Source organism: Lagenorhynchus albirostris, chromosome 13 (genome assembly GCF_949774975.1).
Source record: "Lagenorhynchus albirostris chromosome 13, mLagAlb1.1, whole genome shotgun sequence".
Lineage (NCBI taxonomy): Eukaryota > Metazoa > Chordata > Mammalia > Artiodactyla > Delphinidae > Lagenorhynchus > Lagenorhynchus albirostris.
In genome coordinates, this window is record NC_083107.1 from 63804501 (window position 1) to 63824632 (window position 20132).

At 34.2% G+C, this 20132-nt stretch overlaps 1 protein-coding gene across 1 annotated transcript in view; it reads right to left on the reverse strand.

The window, feature by feature from the left end:
• The window catches only part of BIRC6 (baculoviral IAP repeat containing 6), a 238594-nt gene that overhangs the window by 53450 nt on the left and 165012 nt on the right, over nucleotides 1–20132 (reverse strand). Inside the window, exons 62-65 of the mRNA XM_060168808.1 lie at nucleotides 16408–16708; nucleotides 14038–14255; nucleotides 11647–11811; nucleotides 10599–10767 (exon numbers count right to left, since the gene is read on the reverse strand). Coding sequence (XP_060024791.1) covers nucleotides 10599–10767; nucleotides 11647–11811; nucleotides 14038–14255; nucleotides 16408–16708 — 853 coding nt within the window. The remainder of the gene's footprint in view (nucleotides 1–10598; nucleotides 10768–11646; nucleotides 11812–14037; nucleotides 14256–16407; nucleotides 16709–20132) is intronic.

A 20132-nucleotide genomic window follows, 5' to 3' on the forward strand; every position in this document is an offset into this window, starting at 1 on the left:
AAATGGCTGGAAAAAAACAGAATAGTTTAAAGGTTGATAAGAAATTTATAAGAAATAATCAAAAAGATTAGTCATTTTTTCCATGAAACACATGATCCAGCGTGTATAAAAGCTAAAAATAATTCTAAGAAAAAATGTAAAACATTTACTGCTTGGCTGACTACTGGCAGAAGCTCATCAATTCTTACCAAACAGTTACAGTGAAATTCACCATGGATTACTAATGGAAAAGACACACCCCTTCTGGAGAACTGAAAACATTTGCCATGTTCAATAAAGAAGTTTGTCCAGGTTTTTTGTGCACTTCCTTTTCTCTGAGTATAAACAGAAGTTCTCCACAAAGAGAAAAGGTCCATTCATCACTACTGTGGACTAAAGCAGGATAACTGGGAATACTTTATTCCTGATGCAATGTAGGGTAAGGAACACTTCTCTTTTAATTATTTTGGAACTTGGACATTTATAGAAAATATTTTATAAAAACTATAAATGGAGTATAAGTTTTAAAAATTGTGAATCACTATTTTGTATACCTGTAATTTATATAATATCATACATCAACTATACTTCAAAAAAATAAACTCAGACATTTAGTAACTTCATTATTTTAGGCTAAAATATGTGGTGATTATACATATTAGGTATAAACTGTAATTCACATTAAATACATCAGCTTAGTTAAATATACATAAAAGACTTAAAAAATGTATTTATAGCTACTAAATATACACCCAGAATATATAAATGACAGTATCTGTGTGCCTTTTCATTATATTTTCTATTATTCTATCCAACTGTTAAAATGATAATAGATTATTTGAAGTTCTACTAAAATGCCTCTATTTTCTATCATGTTCCACCACCTTCAACAGAGTAAATCAGAACTGCAGGCTGAAAAATAACGCAACAAAAGCAAGTACAATAAATTTATTTCCTATTTCTCTGTATAGTTCAAAGATACCTTTCCTAAGGATTTGTTTCACAGTCAACTTTCTTCTTCTCTAGACCAAGAAATTTTTGGGGAAAATGGGTACTCCTGTCATCACTACAACAGAAGATGTAAAGAAGCAAGAAGAGAAAGAAGAAAATGAAGAATCTGTCTTGACCATGTTAGGCATTATTGGGATAGTACTTAACTTCTTGGTAGTAGTTATTGTGTATATCTATATCACAAGCTGATAGTCTCTTTCATGGGGTTGCATTCAGGACAAAAGCCAGCTCTAACAAAAATGATTTCTAAGAATAACCTTTAAAAGAATATTTCCAGAAGATTATGACAAACATTCCAGGGCAAGTGCCTGGCTCTAAGGGCAGTAACCAGGGTAAGTGCCCTACTCTAGGCACTGCAGTGAATATGTGGATAATAAAGATTTATTTCTGTATGCCAGAAAACACACAAGATCCAGTAATAGAAATAAGACACAAAAGCAACCATGCAATGGATTTTTTTCTAAAAGTACATATTGAATATATATCATTTTCATTCCAATTGCTTTTAAATTTATGTTTATTTTAAGCCTCTAATAATCTACCTAATATAGGAAAGGAAAATTTTTTCAGCATGGGAAAGAAAACTAACAAAATCTACAGAAAAATAAAGTTTTATTCAGTATCAATAAATGCTGAATATTCTCAAAAGCATTGTCTTCCTCTGGATTTATACTTAATATCTCAAAAGAAATGCATGCTTTATAATAATTTTTTGGTAGTTACGCATTTGTAACTATAAGATTGCATAGAAAATAAATACTACATAGAAAAAGCATCTTGTTTTTTTCTGATGTTCTTCAGCATGTGTTGACTTTGTTTCTCTGATCAATTTCAGTAATACAAAACGAGAGGCCCACCTAAAGTATAAAAACCTCAACTCAATCTAATAAAGTAATACTTGTTTATGGAATGTTCATTTGAGTGGACTCAAAAACTAATGTGAAAATTAAATAATAAATTGCTCAAATATTTATTTTCAATTAAAGAATTTATTCATCCTACTTTGCCTAACTTGAAATATAAAGTCATCCTACATTTCACGGAAATATCACATGGAAATAAAGCAATCAGAGATCCTTAAATTATTTCTCTGTAAATTAAAAATCCTTTCAAGTAACTGAATATTAAAATTTAATCCATAACTATATGCAATCAACATCCCTACAACTAGCGTGGCTAGTATACATATCTTAAAAGATAATCATGTAACAAATATATTCTATCTGGTAAACTACCTTATTCAAAAGGCAGCTCCATTTTTCAAAGTACCAATCCAATAATTTGACTTTTACACTTATAAACCTTCCTAACGCTAAACTATTTTCTTCCCTAGCAGATCAACAGTTGTAGAAATTATACTTGAACAACATACAGTTTTCTTAAAAAAGGCTGAAATAAACACTGGGTACAGTAAAGTAAGAGAGAATTTTTTCATCTAGGATCTTAAATTCTCACTAAAATGTAACTCAACGAATAAACCAAAAACTCTTCCTTGATACTATACATTTAAAAACAAAACATGGCTCTGCAATAAAGATCTTTGCAAATGAGATTACTGAAAGGATATCTTAAGTGAGCATATATCATCAAGGATATTTGTACATTAATAAAATGTTAGTTCAAAGTTGTTTTACTGCAGAGCCATGAATTTAATATGTAATTAGTAATAACTCTATCACATACAAGTGCTGTAAGGAAAACATCAATGAGTCTTACACAAATACTTTGATAAAAATAACTTCTGTATGTAAGGATTCATACACAATATTTCAATTTTTCCATTGTTTAATTTCTTGAATTTATACTTTTCAATCAAGCCTTAGCCAACAAACTGTTTTGGGGATTCATGTCAACCCCAGAATATGTTAAACTTTGGCTGAAGTTGGCAGTTAAGCCAGCCACTAGGGCAAAATAATGAAATAAACGGAAACCCTATCAAGAGGTCAAAGATTTTTGGCAGAATATCAAAGTATGAATGTTTTTTACACAAGTCAAGGCCAACTTGCTCTATTCAGCAAGAAGGATATTATACTGGGGGCGTGATACACACACACACACACACACACACACACAATCTTTTACAGTTTCTCATGTAAGCCTAATTCAATGATTGTTTTAGCCAATTCCCTTTTTATGCTTTTAAAAAGTATTCTACTGGGAATTCCCTGCTGGTCCAGTGGTTAGGGCTTGGCGCTTTCACTGTCACAGCGCAGGTTCAATCCCTGGTCAGGGAACTAAGATCCCATAAGCCACACTGCACAGCCACACATAAAAAAAGTATTTCACTAATTTATCATATAAGCATCTAATATGTGTAATATTTGACTATGTAATGGCAATATAACTGGCATAAATAAATTTGGAAACAAATATAACTCTTAATAGGCTTACAATTTAATTAATGGGAAATTTTATATATATATATATATATGGCACAAGTCAAGTTGTTTATAGAAGAAATGAAGAGTTATAGTTCATTTGGCAGGTTGGTTAGGTGGAATTTTATTAAGACGGTGTGTACTATAAACAGACTACAATGTGAGAAGTGAAAATATAAACAATAGATACACTGGCAACTAACAGGAAGAGAAGGACCACTCTACTTTGGGTAAACAAGGAAGGTATCTTTAAAAGGTTCCAGGTATTTTACCCTTACAAATCTATACAAATCAAATCAACTGGAGACCAGATAAATTTTAATTTAAGCAACCCCTCTCCCCCTTATAAAATTTATGCAACATAATCATTTAAGAGACAGAGTAATGTATTCCATACCAAAGACATTTCAAAATAGAATACCTTTGACAAACAGGAAAATTCTAGATAAAAGAAACTAATATTTATTGATGAGCACTTATGTGTACCAGATACTCTGAGTGGCCACTATCATGCTCAAAATTTTGGTACTCTGTACTCTTTTACCAAGAATGAAACAGCAGACAGGATCTTGTTTTTGACTCATATGCAGAAATAAAATACATTAAATGCAGGCAAGTGTTTCAGATTTTATTTGTATTGCTCAGATAATTTTTAAGAAAACTGGGGCCATATTATAACACAGTTTGTAATTAAAAACCAAGTGACCTGCAACTTTACTTAGCAGAAGAATCTTGTAAAATCTTCACCCATTTCTGACAGACTCATTATTAAAACAGTGTAAAGAAATGGCAATAAAATACAATATAACTCAAAAGTTTCAAATGAACTTTACCAAGAAAACCATAAATAAGGATATGATGTTAAGAACTATGTGTTATGACCGCTCAATAATTTCTACTTATTTGTTTCTCAGGCAATGTGTATCAACAAAACAAGCAAAATAACTATTTTCGTAAATGATAAAGTAATATATTTTCTACTGATAAACCACTATATTTTCATGTAACAGTACTAATATAATTTGTAAGCCCTCTACAAACAACAGGCCCTCCTGAATTTGCTGCCCTGAGGCCTGAAAAGATAGCAACGGTTCCAACTGTACGTTTACTCTGAAGGATCTTTTTAGGATTTAAAGAATGTGGTCATATTTAAGACATTTGCCATAACAACAAAATTAACTTTATTCTCTCATAAAATTAAACCTAAATACTGAATTTTTGAGGAATATAACCTAAGATATATTCCAAAGATATATTGGATTTTAACCCAAAATCCATTTTCCTGAGGAAAATCAGGTGGTATAAGAAAGCTTGCAATAATGGCTTTTGTCCCATTATAGCTAGTTACAGAACTACCATACCAATATTATGAAAAAGAGGAAATTTTAATACTAGTATATACTATCACTTAGCTAAGACAACCAAGCCAAATTAGTAGATACTTTATAATGTTCTCAATAAAAAAAAAAGTTTTGTGCTTGTTCTCCTTTATTCCTTCCTTTAACATATCACATGTATTCATTTCTCTCTTCCATAGTGAAAAAATCCATTTATATCTTTTTTAAATTTGAAAATATGTGAGCTTAGTAATGGCCACATCACAGCTAAACAGTAAAACGTGGGCAACTGAATAAATTTCTCTGGATTTCATTTGCTCTTTCCTAATCTGACACTATGAAACACGCACTAAAAAGGTAGAGATTTTATAACACTTTGATAAAGAGTTTCCAGCATGCTCTACTATATTAATGGCAAGTAATTTAATGTGCTCAGTGGTGCTGTTTTCTGAAGACAGGAACAAGTCATTTTCCAAAACGGGAATGAGAATGATAAGGGTGAGAGACTCTAAAGTAACATTTTACCTGCTAATTCTCACATTCATACAATTTTACAAAGTATTTCTAGCAATGAAATGAGATCGCCATCTAGTGGCCAGTGGGGTAACCGAAGGCTTACTCAATAGCGTGTATGTAACTGACAGCAGCCTGAGGAAAAATGATCCTCGTTCACAACGCAGCTTTCAAAATAACATGGCTGTGACAAATGGAACTCAGAATGTTGGGAGAGAGAAATTAAAATGAGCACATCCTTCATATGAATATTCTCCTATCTACCTAAGAAATCTCATGAAAATAACTACTTTCTTCCTTTTAAGATTTTTATCATTCCTTTTAAAAATGATACTAGAGATAAAAATAGCCTAATACAAACATATAAATCACTTATTTGTTTCAGTTACCTACCTTGAAGCTGTGGCTTCAAATTCACTGTTTTATACACAGAGTTACCTTAATGAGCATTGTTCGCCTCAAGTCTCACTCATTCACTACTTGTGCTGTGTGCACCCTTTGTTTCTATGAAAAAAAAAAAAGGCTCCTAAAAAGCAATTAAGTGGTCAAAGCAACACCTCAAAGGCTAAGAGGGAACATAAAGTGCTATCTCTTGACGAGAAAATTAAAATCTTAGATCATTTAAAAAGTGGCATGTCGCCTGCCAAAGTGGACTGGTAAGGCTGATAAGAATAAACTGAACGTTCATAAAATAAAACAGAAAGAAGTCAAAATTTGTGGAAGTGTTAGTGCTGTCCTTACAATGGCAAAAATGGTTTCTCTGGTTCGTGATAAAGTGCCTGCAAAGACTGAGAAAGCATCAAGTTTGTGACTAGAGGACATGTCACAGAAGCATATCCCCGTTGAAGGCAAAACAATGTGTGAAAAAGCACTTGGCCTCTATGAGCACTACTGTGAGGGGGTTGAGGAGAGCTGAGGAGAGGAAGTTCAAGGCTAGTAAAGGATGGTTGGCTAGCTACGGAAAGTGCTACAGTCTTAAGAACTTAAAGAGCACAGGAGAATCCCAGAAGAGCTCAAGAAACTCACAGAAGAGAAAGGCTATCTTCTAGAGAAAGTCTTCAACTGTGATGAAACAGGCTTATTCGGGAATAAGATGTCCAATCATACCTACATCCATAACAGTACCAAGCAGGCCGCGGGGGCTCTAGGCCTGGAAAGATAGCTTTACTGGTGCTGTGTGGCAACACAGCAGGTCACATGATCAAGCTAGGCCTCATCTATGAAGCAAACAATCCCCAGGCCCTTGAAAACAAAAATTGCCTGCCCGTGTGTTGGCGATGCAACAAGAAAGCTTGAGTGACAGCCATCTTGTTGAGATGGTTCCACCAGTGCTTCATTCCTGAAGTGAAGAAATACCTCAAAGAGAAGGGGCTGCCAGTAAGGTCCTCCTCACAATGCTCCCAGCCATCCCCAATGTCTCTGCTTTGCCAACAAGAACATGGAAGTGATGTTTCTGCCTCTTAACACTATCTCACTACCACAGCCACTTGACCAATGGATCATCAAGTGCATTATTGAGGTGACTTACACCCACTTCACCTTCAGGAGGATCCCTGCTGCCCTTGATACTAACCTTGACTTCAGCATCGTGGATTTATGGAAGAGCTTCACAACTATAGATGAAACTGTCCTTATTGCAGAGGCTGCAGATGCCCTAAAGCCCAAGACCGTTAACGCATGTTGGAAGCCATTATCGAGTGGGGTAGTCAGTGATTACCCATTATTGATGCAGAAGTCAGGAATATCTTGAATGTTGCAAGTGAAGTTGGTGGAGAAGACTTCACTGATATGATGTGAGGACAACAAGGAACACACAGAAGAACACAGAGAAACCTTTCCCAACAAGGAACTCAAAGATCTACTGAAATCCTTGACAGATGATGATGATGATGATGATGATGATGATGATGATGATGATGATGATGATGATGATGCAGCAGAAGATCTAGAAGAGGCAGGGCTATCAATCTGGACACTTGAAAAATTTGCAGCAGTTTTTCAAAAGGTGGAATTGTTAAAGGATATGATCCTGAGTACATCCTCCAATGGAATGAAACCTCCGTGTCACCCGAGGGATAACAACATAAGTACAACCACTGCAAGATTTGTTTGATGATGCAAAGAAAAGAAGAAACAGCTTACAACAATGTTTCTAACTAAAGCACCTGCAATTGTGAAGCCTTGATCTTCAATACTTCAAGACCCTCAGCTCACAACCTCCACACATCAAGACATCATTATTATTGGACCTCCTCCAAAGTATCAACATCTGCAATTAGAAGCTGGTTCTTCCAACACAGATGTCCTGTCAGTAGGTTCAAGTTAGCCTGATGTCTCACTGCTTACCTACACGCTACACATCTGTCGCCTCACCATAGGCATAAGACAGCAATCATCATCATCATCACATGACGGTTAACAAAAGAGAAGAACCAGGGTTTTGGTGAGTGTTAACACAGTGTGTGTGAGAAAAAGAAAAAATTTATATTTTCTCTATTTATAACTATATTTTCTATATGTACTTGTATTTTAAACATTCTATGTATTTCTCTTTCATTAAATGAAAGCAGTCTGTATGTGCTGAAAGGAAGAAAATATGTTGTTGTTGCTGGTGTGTACTATGTAGTTAGGTCTATGATGAGTGTCTCTGTACTGAACCTGTAGACTTTTTTCTTGTCATTATTCCTTAAACAATACAGCATAACAACTATTTATGTAACATTTACATTGTGTTAGGTATTATAAGTAATCTAGAGTTGATTTAGAGCATACGGGAGGATGTGCAGAGCTTATATGCAAACACTATGCCATTTGATATAAGTGACTTGTGCTCCTGTGGATTTTGGTTTTGGTGGAGGGTCCTGGAACCAATCTCCCAAAAGTTAACTATATTTTACTACAGCTCTCGAAAGAGCTTATTACATTCGGCTTGTGTTTTTGCATATCATCTGCTAGCAACGTAAGCAAGCCATTGAATATAACATCTCACACGAAATTATTAGCACTGCTCTCACACTTAAAAACCAACTTGCTGGATATGCTATAAAATAGTCTGTATTCTGTATAAATGTCAATATCATGAAAGACAAAGAAAAGTTGGGAACTTTTCTGGATTAAAGGAGAACAAAGATATGACAATTACATGAAGTAATAGATTCTGTATTGGATGCTCTACCTTATCCCAACCCCTCAAATGGCCAAAAATAATATTCTACAGACCAATGACAAAACTGGAAAATGGACTTAAGACTAATTTTATAAAATAAGAATTTTACTAAGTTCTGAGAAGACTGACTAGATAATTTGTTCAGATTTTAAAATGTCACTTTAAAAATTAGCGTTTTAACCAAAATTGATATTTACTAATATATTAAGTTACATTTTCTTGAAATACATCTATAACTCATATTTAGAATATTCTAAATGGGCATACTTAAATAATATACCTTGTTCCTTAAAAACTATGGATTGAATATATCCCAAGTTCCAAAAAATTTTCTCTGATAAATGAAAACATCATTTAAGAGGTGTTCTGCCAATTATCTGACCTACTTATCTTAACTAAGTTAATTATTTTATATTAATTTACCTTAACTTAAAATCTTATTTCAAAATAATTTTTGTAATGTGGTTACAAAATGTGGTTCAAATATAAATGTGGTTCAAATATAAATCTATCAATTAAAATTATACCACTATCAATTAAAATTAGCCCACTATCAATTAAAATTAAAATTATACCACTGGACAAAGTACCAGATTCAAGCATATAAATCTCAACCTTGGGCAAAGAAATGTCTTTACTCTGGGAAAATAATCACAAAGGAAAGGCAAACGTTAAATTTCTAAAGTAGTTCCAAGACAGACTATCTTAAGTCTCTGCAATTCCATATGTTTACCAGAATCAAGGCTTATTTATTAAAATACACACTTAACAGAAAGTGCACCTACTTGAATAGACTATTTTAAACAGTAAAAGTAAGTAATACCAGATTTCCTTTTTGATTCTGAACCATAAAGATAAAAGCTCAGTGTTACACAAGGACTGAATTTCCGAACAAGACAAAATTAAAAATTTCTGAGAGGTCATATAGTTTGAAAGTAAAAGGATTAATAATATTTTAACAATGTGGAAGGAAGTAAAGAGAAACCTTATCTTACTCTGTTCAATTTTTCTAAACGATTTAATGTTAAATTGCGGCACTGATCTGAAATACTTAAGTTTACAGCTCCAAATATTTTACTTAATCAAAAAATATATTGTGCATTTGACATCTATTTTTTCAAAAAGACAAGTCTGATGGATCAAACAGGTCAATCTAAAAAAAAAAATCAATTACATAACACCTCAATATTTTTATGAAAAAGTTTGAGGTAGGCTGGGAAATGGTGTGTTTGGAATCACAATAAACTTTTCAAAGTGGAGAATATGGGCAGTAATCCCTTTTCAAATACGAGTACATTTTCCATCCATCCAATTGCATTTGAACTGCTACCACAAATCAAAATAAACTACTTCAAGATTCATTTCCATTGCTTTCCTTACCTATTCTTCCTTAATAATATAATTAAATGTGTAAGTGTTTATTTTCTTGAGTAAGAATATGAATAAAAGCAGAGATAAGAAGGAGAGCAAATATTTTAAATTTTAAAATGAATAAATAAAATTAAAGGTCCTGGCTAAAAGGAAATGTTAACTGTTTGTTTTTCTTGGCAATACTTGTATGTCACTGAGTGTCTAAATAAAACATAAACTTTCTATTCTTATTTAGGAAAAGAATACATTTCTTGGAAGATAATTCCACAATCAAGAAAATAATGAACTAGTTTCAATCAATAATCAATTGTATATTGACAAAGTAAGTAACTATGGTACTTTTATTACTGAATTTGTAAAAACTAATACCCATTGTCAAGTATCTATGGACTTGAATAATTCATCTATCTGCCTTTCTTCAAATAACTACTGTCTGAAATTCTAATATTTGAGAAAAACATTAAAAACACATAGAAATTCAATTAATCGTATTCAGATCAGAATATTGTCATGAAACTGCTAGCCTTTGCCCTATCATTTTCAGTTACAGGTTATTAAAAGAAAAAAATGTATTTTCACAGTTGAAAACAAAGGGATAATGAAAACTTTTATTTATGTTATAGATGACTGCATAGTAACAAATTACGGGCCCCCTAAAACAACTGTTTCTCAAATAATTTTAAGAAATAAATCCATCAAACTCATACCTATATATATATCAGTGAAGGATAATTTCAAATATTCCAATTGAACCTTATTATTTAAACTGATAATGATAAAATAAGTAAACAAAAGTAATCATTCACTAAGATATTTCAAAGGACTAGTTACAGTGTGATTTACCTGAGTCATTTCGTAGATAAGATGACATGGCTGGGATGAGGCAGGACTGACTGAGAAGCTCTAGAAGAACAGATGGAAGGGCATTACTGTTCTGTCCTCTACTCTCGTGAGATGACTGAGCTTCTCCATTTACAGCACCACTTGCAGGATTTATATAACTTGCAAGAACCTAAAAATAAAAATTGTTGGATTTAAACTGTGTTCTATCTTTGTAGTTTAAAAGCCCATATTTTATGTTAGTCAATCTGAATACCAAGAGAATGTATTTTCAACTCAATCAACGCCTCATACTACATGTTTTAAAAATGACGTTTTTTCTTTAGATTTTCAAAAGAGGGTATGCTTTCCATGATGATGTACTGTATGACCAGATATACAGAAGCAATCCACCTAAGAACATGAACTTAAAAGCTTAGTAGCAACTCTGAGATTATTTATTTCATTGAATAGATTCAGTTTATAGTTTGAGGGTGATGGAATCTTAGAATTTTATACAAGAATAAGCTTATCATCCTAGAACTGCAAAAATTATGTTCAAAGACTTCACCAATGCTCTAAAAAAAAAATGGACAACTAATTTTAGTCAATTAGTTGATCCAGGAACAAAAGCTAATCTTTAAGAACGTACTCTTCTCATTTCTGTGGTACTGAAGACTTTATAAGCTAGTTCACCTTGCCCAGTTCTAGAAAACTTATAGAACAATGTGAGAAACAAAGATATAAAAAATAGATTTTTTTAAAGAGTCCAGATATAGCACTTTAGATGAGAAGTTGACCAGAAGAAAGCAGACATGGCACAGTCCAGTTATTTGATAATTTCATCTTTGTCACTTTCCTCTCAGTGAAGAAGCTAAGAGGGAAGAATTTAGAGTTACAAGTAGGGAAGAGAAATCTCTGTCCAGTATCTTAAATGTACTGAGAGCAAGGAGTACAATGGGCTGTATAAAAGTAGCTTAGGATGAGATGGATAGTCAACAATAGTTAAAAATCAATACAACAACAAAAAATTTAACTATTATCACTGACAATGTCAACTTTGCAAATATACCTGCAGGAGACAGGTAACATGTTCCTCTTCCAGCCTCTGTTTAGTTAAGGCTTGTTCCACATCCCATCCAGAAGCTGTAGAGCCTGTTCCAAAGCCAGTCCCTTTGGCCCAATAGAGCTGCTGTTCTTCTGTTGATGTAGGGTTGTGAGAGCTTGATACTGGCGGCTTATAACAAAAAATTAAAATGTATTACTATTTGGTTTCATTTATCATCAAAAATTTATCAGTAGAAATTTAAATAGTTTAGCTGCTATGGAGAACAGTTTGGCACTCCTTAAAAAATTAGACAAAGAAAGACAATGTGACCCAGCAATTCCACTCCTAGGTATACATCCAAAGACATAAAAACTGATACTCAAACAAATACGTTACTCTTATGTTCATAGCAAGACCATTCACAATAGCCAAAGGGTCAGCCCAAAAGCCCACCAATGGCTGAATGGATAAACAAACTGTGGTTTATACATACAATGGAATATTATTCAGCCATAAGGAATAACGAAGTTCTGATACATGTTACCTGGATGATACTCAAAAACATTATGCTAAGTCAAAGAAGACAGACACAAAGGTAACACGTTGTATGATTCCATTTATATGAAATATCCAGAGTAGGTAAATAAACAGAGACAGAATGCAAAGTATAGCTGTCAAGGGTTAGGGGAAGGGAAAAATGGGGAACAAATGCTTATATTTAAGAATAGATAAATGGGGACTTCCCTGGTGGCTCAGTGGTTAAGAATCCACCTGCCAATGCAGGGGACATGGGTTCGAGCCCTGGTCCAGGAAGATCCCACATGCCGTGGAGCAACTAAGCCCGTGGGCCACAACTACTGAAGCCCACGCGCCTAGAGCCCGTGCTCCACAACAAGAGAAGCCACCGCAATGAGAAGCCCACGCACCGCAACGAAGAGTAGTCCCCACTCCTTGCAACTAGAGAAAGCCTGCCCGCAGTAACAAAGACCCAACACAGACAAAAATAAAAATTAATTAATTAATTATTTTTTAAAAAGGATAAATGAAACTTTAACAATGTTTCCCAGGGATAGGTCAAAGCATTTTAGGGCCTAAAGAGTCAATAACTCAAAATTAAACAGAGAAAACAGTGAAAGGAATAGGGATATGAGCCAAATCATTTAGGATGAATCTATAATGGTGTCATATGTTTTCAATTAAAGGAAACTTCAACTGAGTAATGTAGACTGGCTCACCCCTGTTTTGCCATTGCTAAAGAAGCTAAGAAATCTAATAATCACCTGTCAGTTTATATAAAGCATGCTTATTTAATTTTAAAACTAAATTAAACTTTGAATACATTGAAGTTTTTGAAAAACTTCAAAAACTCTTAAGAGTGATTACTCCTTTGTTATCTTGAAGTGTTTTTGAAGTATCAAACTAAGATTAAATCAGAAAATCGTATATATTTGAAGATTTTATTCAAAGTTTGTCAGATTTCCAGTTAAAGACAGATTTGCTTGGAGACTGGCTAATATCAGAATCACTGAAATTATTTTCCTAAATTAACGGTTGAACAAGGACTATTTTTCCTAATAATTTATCTTCTTCCTTCTTATTTGGTGTCATTTCCTAAAACAGTCTCTGTTAGGTGATGCCTTGATATTTTTTCCGTTGAGCTATTGTTCACTGTATTCCTTTTTTATTTTTGCCACGGTCAAAAAAAAAAAATGTTAATGAAATGCCGTATTTTCTACTCTGTGAGAGGTAAACATGGACAGATGCTTCAGTTTATTAAAGTCTAATTAATAACTGTCTTTCTAAAAAGTTTTATATATTTTATGAGATGTCTTACACATCTTTTTCAGATTTATTTATAGATATTTTCTTTTTCTTTTGGCCGTGCCACCCAAAGGATGTGGGATATAGTTCCCCGACTAGGGATTGAACCCGCGCCCCCTGTGTTGGAAGCACAGAGTCTTAACCACTGGACCCCCAAAGGAAGTCCGACATTTTCTATTTTTGATACTATTCTAAAAGACATCTTTAAAAAGCTCATTTGGGACTTTATTGGTGGCACAGTAGTTAAGAAACCACCTGCCAATGCAGGGGACACAGGTTCAGTCCCTGGTCCGGGAAGATCCCACATGCGGCGGAGCAACTAAGCCTGTGTGCCACAACTACTGAGCCTGCGCTCTAGAGCCCGTGAGCCACAACTACTGAGCCTACGTGCCACAGCTACTGAAGCTCACGCACCTAGAGCCTGTGCTCCACAACAAGAGTAGCCACCGCGATGAGAAGCCCATGCACCAAAGGGAAGAGTAGCTCCCGCTCCCCTCAACTAAAGAAAGCCAACACGCAGCAACGAAGACCCAACACAGCCAAAAATAGATATAAATAAAATGACACCTTCTTTATAAAAACAACTGAACCTACCTCTGTTTGATTGAGGCTAGAGTTTGGAACTCGTGGGGCATGGTGGCTCAGAGCAGAGAGACAGACAAGTATGAGGTGTAGTGCTCCAATTTCCAATGCCATCCTCCGCAGAAGCACACCATCGTCAGTCGTCAAAGGTGTAGTGCTAAACAAGCTACGAAGGACATGGAAAGGAAGGGTTGGGAGCACATTGGCTGATGGAGATTGCAGGATATGACCTAGATTAAAAGGAAAAGAGAACTCAAAATTAAAAATATTTAAAAACACAATAAGGAACAACACACAAGCTCACAAATTTATAATGGCAATGTAATATAAAATTATATCATTATACTTATTAGAAAGCAACCACAAAATAATATCAGAAATAGTGATATCTTAATCTTTAAAAATAAAGTGTCTAGAAAAGTTCAGTAAGAAGACATCAGATACATAAACTCCAAAAGAAAGTTGAAATATACTCATATGATATTACAGACTGTCAAAATTATTATAATCTAGAATTTAAGCAAAAACTAACAACTAAAAAAGAAGCATTAAAAGTTTCTTACAAGAGTATGAAAGTAACTGCTTGCCTTGGAAGTAGTTTCAACCATGAATGCAAGAGTGTAACAATTTTGTTTTGTTTGCAATAAAGTTTTGTACTATGTTCTAGCTAGGGAGGAGCCTTAAATGTAAAAAAACAAAACAAACAAACACCCACTCCTAAATGAATGGGAGATGAGACTACTGTAAAAAGGTATGTCAGAATTATGCTTTTTAATAAACATTCATTGTATATTCACTAGAAATAGTTTGAAATGACCTAAAGACAATTCTTTTTCCTTTTCAGTTTAGTGTTACACCTACTATCTCATAATAGAGTCCTAAAATACTGTGGTTCTTATCCCTCTAGGTACTTAAAAAATCAGATGAAGCAATTAGAAATTCCCGATCCATTAAAATAAGTATATATAATTTATATATGAAACCAAACAAGCAGGACTTATTTAGTATATAGATACTGTAATTTAATAACAATTATTACAAAAACATTTAAAATTATGTCAACATTTTTCAAGAATTCCATCAATATGAAAAAGTCCATGCAATGAATATTCAACAGCTTCAGTTATAGGATTCACGAATAAATTCATATAATTTTATTGGATTATATATACTTTGTTGTACAGAGTTTAAAAGTGTATACTTTCTAAATGGCATGTGAAAGATATCACCTCTAATCAAAACCACATGAGTTTAAAGTAAGATTAAAAAATACTAATTATCAAATGTAATGGTAATTGAAGAATTAGAGGTAAACCAAATGAAAATGTACTTGCTAGGCTACCCTATGATTTTTCTTTGTTTCTTCTATTAACACAACTGCCAGCCCAATGGAAATAATCACCATAGCTTTCTATTATTATGCTCTATTATTATTATATTATGAAATAATCATATAGTATATTGTTATAATATTTTCTTCATTCTGTTCTCTTTTTTTTTGCGGTACGGGCCCAGCCCCTCCGCGGCACGTGGGATCTTCCCGGACCGGGGCACAAACCCGTGTCCCCTGCATTGGCAGGCAGACTCTCAACCACTGCGCCACCAGGGAAGCCCCATTCTTTTCTCTTTAATCTAAATATTGCTACCAGATTCACTGAAGAATTCTTTAAAAAGATTCTCATCATATCACTACTTCACTTAACGTATTTTAATAAATTTTAACTACTATTCGGAATAAAATCTGAAGTTCTTAAGAAGCCTTTCCATGATCTGTTATCAATAACAACTTTTAAAATGAGTTCTCAGTCCTGCTTTATGCAAATTTCATCAGCCAACTTATCCCCTCTCATATAATATGAGCATATAAACACTGCTCAAATCATTCCTTCTTTCTGCAATAACCATTCTCAACCTACATTGACAATTTCCTTCAAGGCCCCACTAAAAACTACAATGCTGTTTTATTCACATTGCTGGGTAGTAAGGAAATGATCTCACACTTGTAAGCCTCCATAATACTGTACTTCTCTCAAGGCTTTTATAACTTGCTATGTCTATATGTGTATATACATTCCTCATTGCTATTACTGGAACACATTAGCTACTTGATGGCAGGATCTAAATACCTGCTTCATCTTTAAATGCCTCCAACGGTGCCCAGCAGTTTTGTAAGCACTCAATATATAACTTTTGAATGAATAAAGAAGTGAAAATGAAGCTTCTTTAGGATTTATTATATCTATTATTGGAACTAAGTTGCCAATAAGAAATTATCTAGTAGCTAAACTATGAAATAAATAAATGATGAATAATAGGTAATGATCTGAGTAATTTTACACAACCTACCTACATTAAATTTCATTAATAACACTAAACACTTACTTCCTTCTCCATCATCTGTCACTCCCAAAACCAAGCGAAGAAGGCACTGGGCATGTTTTCTTTCTTTTAGTAGCACTTCAGCATAGCCCGGAAGACGAAGAAATAATCCAAAAGCAGCCAAAGAATGGGCAGGTATGGGAGACATGGTCTGTACTGCTGACTTGATAGGTGGAGGTTCAGCAGCAATGGTTTCTGGTGCTTCATAAACTAATTCCCCTGATTGTTCAATAGTCACCCATTCAAACTGATCACTATCCTTTGGTTTCTCCTGAGTGGTAGATGTTACAACTGGAGCACTCACCTAAAGAAAAAACAATTTTGTTCGGCTATTTGTATGTTTCAACATCAGATTCAAACTAAAGACTTGAATTCAAATGATCTCCTTAAAATATAAGAATATAAAAATCAATAAAGGATGTATAACTGATCACTTTGGTGTATACCTGAAACTAACACATTGTTAATCAACTATACTCCAATATAAAATAAATTTTTTTAAAAAAATCAGTAAAAGGACATGTTTTTTAAAATGAGTTACATGATACCATGAGTATGGTGGTGTCTGCCAAGTATCTCTACTCTAAAAATGACTATTTTCTCCTTTGGAATTAGTTAAGTATCTGTAGACAGGTCCTTTGAGACTATATAAATACCCTGTTTTGCACTAAACTTTGATCATTAGAGTTAGCATTTTTATGCTGTGTGAAATAATCATGATTGCAGTGGTTGCCAAATGGTGATTTTCTAATTCTACCATTCCTGCTACATTAGTTGGCACTGAACTGTACACAAAAACGTTTCCTTCTTCTCCATCTATTTATTCATTCATTTATATCCGTATGGATTCTAATTTTACTCTATAAGTTATAATCTGTTACTATCATTTTATCTGATGCCCAAGGAGAATCAGATTTGGTCAGTGGAACCCCCTTAAAGCAGGCTTCTGTATCTACGCTCATCTTGTACATTCTCTGCCCCAATCCTAGAATTTTTCCAAGGGGCACTGATTTTAGTGGAAACGGTATTTTAAGAAGAAGATATGGTATATAGGAATGTACACACTGCTGGGGGTAGTCTGATTCCACGCCCTATAAGCAAACAAGTCTAGGAAAAAATATATAGAAACATGTATATCTGTGACTAAATATATAGACAAAATTTCTAGCCTGTACTCTTCCATATGCCATGGTCATGAAAAACAAAGGTAACAGAATTGTTACAGATTACAGGAGACTAAAGAGACAACTGAATGCAATATATGATCCTGAACTGAATCTCTGACGATTACCTCCCTCAAATCATGCAAAAGAAATTGAATTATTTTCCTTTTGCCCTTGAGAACATTAGTGGGACAACTGGCAAAATGTGAATAAGATCTGATCACTGACTTATTTTACTGTTAACCACAGGTAACATTTTCTTATTTCTTTGCACGTCTGGTAATCTTTCTATATACACCGTACATTATTGATGAGATGTTGTAGTAACTCTTAGTTCTATAATCATACTCTGCAATGTGTTCAGTTTTATTTTAGAAAATAGTTAAATTACTGATAGGTTACCTTGAGGCCTTCTGTAAATTTATTAGGAGAGTTTATTTTGGTTTTGCTCTTATTTCTCAAGTGAATCCCTGATTACCGGGATGCCATCTATACTCTTAATGTGTGACTCATTTTCAATTCCAATAGAAAAGCCAAGATTTTTACCTCTAACTTGGAAGGAATAGAACTGCAAATTGTCTTCTCCATGCTGGAAAGACGCTGAAATCTCTGGACAGCTCTTTCACCCTTCTAGTTTTCCCTCAAGAAACCTATGTAACCATAATTCAGGAGCCAGCTATTGTTGTGCAGAAATTCACGTGCAGAAATTCATGTGCAGAATTCCTGGAGCTCCCCCATCTGTGGCTCCCTCCTTTCTGAATTCCTCCCCTTTTAATTTCCAGCCAGGATGGAAGAACCAAACTCCTCTGTAGCTTTTGCATGAGTTCTACCATCCTACCCCACAGAGCCTGAGGAGTACTCTCAGGAGAAAAGTCACGTAGACACTAATCTCACCCAATGTGGTTCCATTCTTTTTGTGTTTAAATCCTCTTCAATATGTGTCTACTTTTAGTCGCTCTCCAGAGCCTTTCAACATTTTTTTTTAAAATAGTCTGTCCAGAGTTTATATATACAGGAGAGTTAATCCTATACCTGTTATTCTGTTTTACCAATTTACTTTTTATGGAAAGAGTAGTAATATTGAGGGAAATGTACAAAATTTTCTTCACTGGGTATAAAATTCTAGGATGGTAGATTTTTTTTCTTTTTATATTTCAAAGATGTAATTCCCTGGCTCCCAAGGTTTCTGATGAAAGGTTAGTTGTCAGTGTTATTGTTACTGTTTTGAAAAGAAATGAGTTGACTGCTTTTTTGGCTGGTTTTAAGCTCTTCTCTTGTTTTTGTTTTAAGCAGTTTATCATAATGTTCTTAAATATGAATATCCTGCTTGGGGTTTACAGAGCTTCTTGAATTTTGGATTGAGGTTTTATATCAGTTCTGGAAATTTTCTTCCTTTCTGTACTGTTTCTGTCCCTGTTTCAATCCACTCTTTTTCTGCAACCATAAATTCACATCAGAATTTTTCACTTCTAGCTACAAGTCCATATAGCTCTTATGTTCTTTTCATTCCTTATACATTCCATGCTTCAGTTTGGATGATTTCTTTTGACGCATCTTCTCTATCACTAATTTTGTAATCTTTAGTGTTTAATCTGTAGAAAAATCCATCTAACAGTTTTCTTAATATGAAGTATTAGAAATTCCCAACCCATTCTACAAGACGGTATTACCCTGATACCAAAATGAGACAAAAACATCCTAAGAAAGTACAGACCAAAATCTGTATTCATTTCCTATACGGTAAGCTGTAACACATCACCACAAACTTACTTAAAACAATACAAATTTGTTATACTAAAGATCTAGAGGTCAGAAATCCAAAGAGAGTCTTAGGGAGCTAGAATCAAAGCTTTTGATCCTAAATATCAAGTGTTCCTTCTGGAGACTCTCAGGGAGTGTGGGTTCCTTGTGTTTTCCAGCTTCTAGAGGCTATTCACATTCCTTGGCTTTTGGCTGCTTCATTTGAACCTCTGCTTCCACAGTCACATCTCCTCCTTTGACTTTGCTACCACTGTCACACAACTTTCTCTATTCTTGGCTTCTGTTTAGATGGCTGACGGGATCCATGAATAATATGACTGATCTCTTCAAATAGCACTCTGTGTGACTGAATGCACTAGCATCTTGATTTTTCTGAGGCACCAGCAAAGGTTGAACAGCCACATCTTTGGCTTTTTCTCCAGAGCATGCTTTTCTGACAGCAAATCTCTAATTTTAGCATCTTTTGCAATCTGGATAGACTGAGAATTTCTCAAATTGTCAAGTGATAGTTGCTTGTTGCTCAACAGTTCTTTCCTCTCACATTTTACTATTAGCACCAAGAAGAAAACAGGTAACTCTTCACACTCGGGTTGGAAATTCAACTAAATATCCAAGTTCATCACTTACAAATACTGCCTTCCACATTCAGGACATAAATATGCTAGGATTTCTACCAATAAAAGACAGGGATATCCTTTCCTCCAGTTTCCAATAACATGTTCCTCATTTCTTTCTAAGCTGCACCATTAGTACTTTTAACATCCATATTTCTACCAACAGTCTGCTTAAGCCAATTTAGGTATT